General features: G+C 42.8%; 1 protein-coding gene across 1 annotated transcript in view; it reads right to left on the bottom strand.

Annotated features, from left to right (window-relative positions):
• LOC138950816 (multidrug resistance-associated protein 1-like) overlaps nt 1–7,628 on the bottom strand; it is a 42,203-nt gene that overhangs the window by 11,506 nt on the left and 23,069 nt on the right. The window contains exons 15-18 of the mRNA XM_070322532.1: nt 5,097–5,296; nt 2,491–2,617; nt 2,182–2,283; nt 885–1,031 (exon numbers count right to left, since the gene is read on the bottom strand). Of these exons, the coding sequence (XP_070178633.1) occupies nt 885–1,031; nt 2,182–2,283; nt 2,491–2,617; nt 5,097–5,296 (576 nt within the window). The remainder of the gene's footprint in view (nt 1–884; nt 1,032–2,181; nt 2,284–2,490; nt 2,618–5,096; nt 5,297–7,628) is intronic.

Below are 7,628 nucleotides of genomic sequence, written 5' to 3'. Positions count from 1 at the left end.
TTTAATGTTATTAATATTTAATATTATGAGAGAGAGAAAGAGAGAGAGAGAGAGAGGGAGAGAGAGAGAGAAAGTGAGAGAGAGAAAGAGAGAGAGAGAAAGTGAGAGAGAGAGAGAGAAAGTGAGAGAGAGAAAGAGAGAGAGAGAGAGAGAGAGAGAGAGAGAGAGAGAGAGAGAGAGAGAGAGAGAGAGAGAGAGAGAGAGATAGAGAGAGAAAGACTCTGAGTGGTGCAAGGTTGACCACACCTCCCGGAAAGCACACATGCAGTTTCTTTCTTTCTTTCTTTCTTTCTTTCTTTGGTGTTTAACGTCGTTTTCAACCGTTCAAGGTTATATCGCGACGGGGAAAGGGGGGAGATGGGATAGAGCCACTTGTTAATTGTTTCTTGTTCACAAAAGCACTAATCAAAAATTTGCTCCAGGGGCTTGCAACGTAGTACAATATATATGACCTTACTGGGAGAATACAAATTTCCAGTACAAAGGACTTAACATTTCTTACATACTGCTTGACTAAAATTTTTACAAAAATTGACTCTATTCTATACAAGAAACACTTAACAAGGGTAAAAGGAGAAACAAAATCCGTTAGTCGTCTCTTACGACATGCTGGGGAGCATCGGGTAAATTCTTTCCCCTAACCCGCGGGAGGACACACATGCAGTTGATTGTTTGTATGTGTCCAAATGGAACACTAGTCTTATACAATGTAAAGGCCTGGCCAGATCTGAGATGATGAATCAAATCGTTCACACAGGAAGGTACTGACTGTGCCTTGTAAAAACAATCCACAAACAAAGAGACTGCCAACGTTCCAATTAAGCTCTTTAAAAAAACAAATTACCTTTCTGGTTTTTAGATTTTGTAAAATCAATGTTATTTACCTTTTCTCCCGCGTTTATGGAAAAGGACACTCCATTTAATACGAGGTCAAGACCTTCACGGTAACGGATGTCAATGTCATCGACCTTGACCTCTCCCTTCTCAGGCCAATCGGAAGTAGGTTGGTCAGCAATCATCCTCCATGGGGCCTTTATCAGTGAAGAAAAAATCGCACAATCACATGAACACACACACACACGAATAAATTTAGTTTTGGATTGTAATATGTGTGCATGCCCGAGCTCTCTGTCTCTCTGTCTCTGTCTTTCTGTCTCTCTCTGTGCCTCTTTCTCTGTCTCTGTCTCTGTCTCTCTGTCTGTCTCTCTGTCTCTCTCTCTCTCTCTCTCTCTCTCATAATATTTTATCATTATTTAAGGGAGCTACTGACACATACGGATCTGTCAATTTCATTGCACCAATTCCCAGATTAGATCTTTATAAGACCGTCTTTCTTTTTCTTGAGCATCAATTTGGAACTCGCTGCAACAATCTGAAACACTTCAAGTCATTGAAAAGGTGTTTATTTTTATGTTTTATAGCATCTGTTCATAACAACCTTATGTCCTGATTTTACTAATAAATGCTGTAGTTATATTATATTAAGGGACTTCTTCTTCTTCTGCGTTCCCGGATATTAAGGGACACAACATCGAAAGGAAGATTTTTGAAATTTTGTGTATCGCGAAATCATGCCCCGATTTGGTGCCATTTTCGAGAAGGTCCCATAATACAAACATCGATACATCGATACATCGATACATAGCTCGGCGGATCAGGTCAAAGGCTCACCTCGGTCTGACACTTGACAAACAGACACGTTTTATTGGGGTAAACAATCTCCTTCCGGCACCTCCTCAGTTTTCCCTTCCCCGGCCTCCCCTGCAACCACCCCCCCCCCCCACACACACACACTGCTCCCCCACCCCCCACCTTCTGTTTGAGGCCTATATAATTCAATATGAACTCTAGCTAAAACGATCGGCATGAGAACCCTTTGCGAGCTTTCTGTCAATCGCACACACACACACACACACACACACACACGCGCGCGCGCGCGCACAGACACGCGCGCACAGACAGACAGACACACACACACACACACACACACAACACAACACACACACACATACACACAAACACACACACACACACACACACACACGCGCACTCACACACACACCCATACAAACACATACACACGCACTCACACACACACACACACACACTCACACACACACACACACACACACACACACACACACACACACACACACACACGCACGACCCAGGTTCCCTCACCTCCTGCACAATATTGGTCATGTTGGCAATTCTCTCCAGACTGACCAAGTCCTTCTCAAGGTCACCGATGGACATGACGAAGAAGTACAGGTTATCTGTCACCTGCGCACGTTAAAGAACAAAATGCAGACCTCAGAACTTAGCCATGCAGATTCATTATAATAATATTACATATTATGTGCCACGGGAAATCAAAATGGTACACCCACACTTACACCCCCCCCCCCCCCCTCTCTCTCTCTCTCTCTCTCTCTCTCTCTCTCTCTCTCTCTCTCTCTCTCTCTCTCTCTCTCTCTCTCATGTCCTCACATTTAGGGCGTAGGTGATAGACAATCCGACCAGACCGGCCGACATGGTGTGACGTAACGACACAGCTGATAATGACGTCACTAAGACCACCAGACCTCCGAGCACATCAAGTCGAAATCCAAGCCATCTGAATCACGATGAAAATAAAACAGTTTTGACTTCTTGATAGATGTCAATTACACAGCTAACAGTGAAGATAATTCGTTTACAATCCCCTCAGAAGATCTGGAAATATTATTTCGGGACATTATGTGGACCATGCATGTGATATGATGTTCACGTTCAAAAATCAAGAAATAGGAAAGGTTAGTTATTGTAATGTTCAATCATAGAGACCAAGTTGTCTTTATAGTTAGTTGACGCGCGGACATGGGGGAAGGGCTCCTAATATGGATTTTTTCTGTATTTAATTCTTGCTGATTATCTATCAAAGCTTACTCACTCTAACTAGGCCTAACGGTTAACCTATGAGAGAAGGACTACCAAACACAAAATGAAATGTCTCCGCAGGAAAACAAGCTAGTTATCAGCATGAAATAAAAAGTGGTTCATATTAGGAGCCCTTCCTCTGCATTTGATAATGACAGTCTCAAGGGGGGGGGGGGGGGAGCTCATCAATAGCGAGAGTTTCACCAACCGAATAAGGGAGAGTCAACACATTGCTTAGCTAAGTTATTCTGCTTTTGATTTTTCATACTTGTCAAGCTCTTGTGGACTCTCACCATAAGATTTTGCTAACAAAACCATACGTTTGCACCAAAAAGCATAAGACAACGTGCAAAATTGCAGAAGTCGTTAGATTAAGTCACCACAAGAACTAAATACATGCACACACACACACACACACACACACAAACAAGAAATCAGCCTTATTTCACACATAAGAAAAACACACTTTTCTCAACACTGAACTGCACTGTTTTATGAAATTTTGAAATGTTTAAATGTAAATTTATTGTACCCAGAATCACCTAAATTGTACAAAGACAGTACACTGCCTGCAACCACACACACATTTAGTGATTTACACCCCTCACACATTTTTTACCAGAATGCACAAAAACACCACTTGATAGTAAAGGCACAAGACAAGTGTGTTTTAACAACATTCATTCATTGAGCACAGTGATTCAATCATGAATGGAAACCCCCACCACAATGTGCAAAAGAGAACATTTTATCCAAACAGAACATGTAAAACACACAAGTTACAAGCCAGAAACTCATGTGTGTCTCAACAATCAAGGACAAATACCAGATCAACAAAAATATGACATGTAAATGCTTTAGTTTGAGGTCGCGCATGTTTTAAAAACAAGTCGTATATGATCGGTTGTGACAGACATCCGGTGCCAACTTTCGCTCTCTACCTCTTCGAAAATGCATCATAACGCCCTTATTTTTTATTTATATGGCTCAGGGCCCGACTTAGGGGGGGGGGGAGTTACAGGGGTTGCGCAACCCCCCCCCCCCCCCCCTGGCTTAAGCATGTACCTCCCAAACGCATTTTAAAATTTTTGTTTTTAACCTTTTTCGTACAAGGAGAGACTTCCTTTCCCTCCAGAAACATCACAAAACGTTCAGCTTCGCCCCTTTGCAACCCCCACCAAAGGGGCTTCGCCCCCTGGACCCCACCAAGGGTCTTTGCCCCCTGGACCCCCATCTGTAACCCCCCCCCCTAGTACTTACCTAGTCCGGCCCTGTGGCTTCACACTAGGTACAACTTGCGTGAGAAAATACTGTGTAGATACTAGAACAACAACAAATATTACATGTAAATGCTTTAGTTTGAGGTCGCGCGTGTTCTAAAAACAAGTCCCACATGATCGGAGGTGACAGGAATCCGGCTACTTTCACTTTCGATCGCTAGCTCTTCGAAAATGCATCACAACTCCCTCAGTTTCATTTCTATGGCTTAAAACTTCGTACAACGTGAGAATATACCTTGAAGATACCGAGAACAACAACAATAGTACATGTAACTGCTTTAATTTGAGGTCGCGTGTGGTCAAGCGTTGTCGCACAGTACTCAGTCAGATCGCGCTGACGGTGTGCACATGCGCGTTGCCTTGTACCGCGAGATTTTTTAGCTGTTTTTTTGTTCTCGGACGAACCTTGCGATCTTTTTTTTATTTGACCAAATTGTTTTGTGAAAAATGAAAAACATCAAAATTCCGTAAGAATTACGCGAAAAACGTAAGACTTGACAGGTATGATTTTCTCATTACTATTTTTATCTGCGCTCAATAGAAAACCCCACTAGGTCGACGTAGCCTGCTCGTGATAACTTCCCCTTTAGAAATGTCAAAGTCTTTGCTCGATTTGCAAAATGACGCATCTTTGTGTAGTTGGGGAAAAAAAAGCCCCCCCCCCCCCCCCCCCCCCCCCCCCCCCCCCCCCCCCCGTGGTATTTCAGCTCTCATTTGGGCAAGAAATATCAAATGTTACATTCTTCATTCGTTTTACAAAAAGGCAAATCTCTTGGAACATTTAGAGAGCCTCCAGCGTACTGCAGAATTCGTGATCATCAAAGGAGTTGCTATGTGAGCGAACAACGACGAAGACGTTTACAAAATGTCGTATCTCTGTCTACATCTGCCACTCACCTATTCGAACAATAGCTATAAAAGTTGAAGCGGTTGTTGTTGTCGACCCTGTCCTCAAAGCTGTCCGCGAAGCGGCGCTGCGCATTGTAGGCTCGGATGACACTGACCCCGCTGATAGTCTCGGTGAAATAGCTGTACACTGGTGAACGAGTCTTCGACGCCAAACGCTTCAGCTGTCTGCTTGTAAGAATGTAGAATCTCTGGATAGAGAAAAAAACACACACCATTAGACCGTTCCCATAAGGCACCAACTCTCTTGGTGTGCAGGGCCGGATCTGGGGGGGGGGGGGTTCCTGGGGTTCCGGACCCCCCCCCCCCCCCTGGCCATCCAATGTACCTCTCAGAGAAAAAAAATGTGGACTTTGGACCCCTGCCTTCAGTTGGAACCCCCCCCCCCCCCTCAAACGAACTTGGTCCGGCCCTGGTGTGTCATGCTGGCATGCTCGATTCAAATACGTGGTCAAAGCAAGACAAAATCAAGTGAAATTGCATCATAAATTTAGATGAAACTTCACATCAGTATATCAGGAAGTCCTACTTCGAACACTTCCTGATAGATTTCCTGAATTGTCAAAATCTCAAAACTATAGAAGAAGAAATAACAGATTATCTGATACATCTGAATTACACGCCATTTTACACGATTTTGAAGATTCTAGGATTCTATCCCAGATTCCATCCTTTTGCCTTTTTATGACAAACTTGCTTTTGTCTAATTTTGATTCTGTTGCTCAATCTTGGACACCCAAAAAAATGAATGCCGGTTGAGCATGATTCATCGTGAATTTATGGATGTTTTTGATAAGATTTTACTGTTACTATTCATGACTTGAGGTGAGGGATTTGTTTATTCACTATCGTGTCCTTTGTCTGAGAGACATTAGCAGGTCAACAGGGTCCATTACCTCTGGTGCAGTTCTGCGGGCAACAATTTTGTGATTCATGCTTGCCCGGCAAATGGATTGCTCGACCCTAATACGACCAAATTCAAACTCTCCCAAATTCATGTAGCATCTCCCAAAGACAAGTCCAGTAGCGACCCTAGCCCAAAGGAGCCTAAACTAGTAAGCTATGGCAAACTCATGGGTGGGACTGAAAAATGCCATGAATCCTGAAGAATTTTAAGGGGGGGGGGGGGTCTGGGGGCCCCCAGAAGCTGAAGGATTTGTATAATTAACAACCAAGAAAACGTCACCATGATAGAATATTGATGTATGAATTGAAGAAATGTATAAGAACACAAGAATGTATGAATGACAAAGAACAAATGTTTATTTTTGAATGTTTTATGTATGTTTTATTACGGACACAAAAGCTCAGCAATGCAATTTCTCTTTTAGAGATTAATAAAGTTATTGTATTGTATTGTATTGTACCACAGACATTACGAATCCGGATTTCCGGCATATACCGGAAGAAGCCCACCCATGCAAACTTCTTCAAAGAACTGATGAGTTTATTTAGAGATGCCGTTGTTGAGCTGTGCTCGCTGCAGAAAGCCATTTAACATATATTCACGTCCGGTCCATGAGTCAAAATTGAAAAACGAAATCATAAAATGTCACACCAGCAAACACAGAAAGCTATCCTATCAAAAAGTGCAACGTAAGAACGGGGTAAAGCCTGATATTTAGCTCGCAAAGTCGACTTTCCGCAGTCTACTTCACAAAGCTCGCTGCTCAAGGGTTTGGCACTGAATTTTCGGTAAAAAGATTTAGCAAAGTGTCAAAAATGAATGAAACCCACTTATACTTTAAAGGCACAGTACTGTAAGCCTCCCGTAAACCATCACAGATACTGTCAGGCTTTTACACACAGTACTGTAAGCCTCCCGTAAACCATCACAGATACTGTCAGGCTTTTACACACAGTACTGTAAGCCTCCCGTAAACCATCACAGATATTGTCAGGCTTTTACACACAGTACAAACACCCTTTCATTTAAACACTCACCGCTTGAGAACATCCTAGGTGCCCTCCGTAAAGAGCGAACAATTTTCAAAGAATTTATTTTTGCGTGGTTTATCTTACCCCTGAGCCATCGTGAACCCGTTTGATCCAGTTTCCCTTTTCCACACAATTTAGTCGTCAGTTAGTAATTTGAATGCGACTCGATGTGAGCTTATCTGCAATAGCACGTTTTTATGCACGAAACAAATGGCTGTGGTTCACAAGAACTCTAGCGATGGCTTTTGACTGTTGAGAGGAACTGGCGATATGCATAAAAGGTCGTCTGCTACGACCCTTGCGTGACCCTGCTTCCGGGCTTTTCTTTCACAACTTCGAATTGTACTGATCTTGTCTTGATGAAAAAAGAATTCTTTTATGATTAAAAAATGTTTGTGCAACAAGCTGTCAATTTATTAGTTAGATTTTAAAAGTTAGGTCTAGCGCAAAAACGCACCACGGTCCAAAAACATTCTGATAATCATATCAGTCCACGGCTATCGCCAGTTTAGAATCAGACCCGAAGGGAAGTAACTCATTTTTGACCTGAGTTCAGGATGGGTCCAAAAAGTGTCCGAGACAATC

The sequence above is a fragment of the Littorina saxatilis genome, linkage group LG16 (genome assembly GCF_037325665.1).
Source record: "Littorina saxatilis isolate snail1 linkage group LG16, US_GU_Lsax_2.0, whole genome shotgun sequence".
Lineage (NCBI taxonomy): Eukaryota > Metazoa > Mollusca > Gastropoda > Littorinimorpha > Littorinidae > Littorina > Littorina saxatilis.
This window is presented reverse-complemented; position numbering and strand designations above follow the sequence as displayed.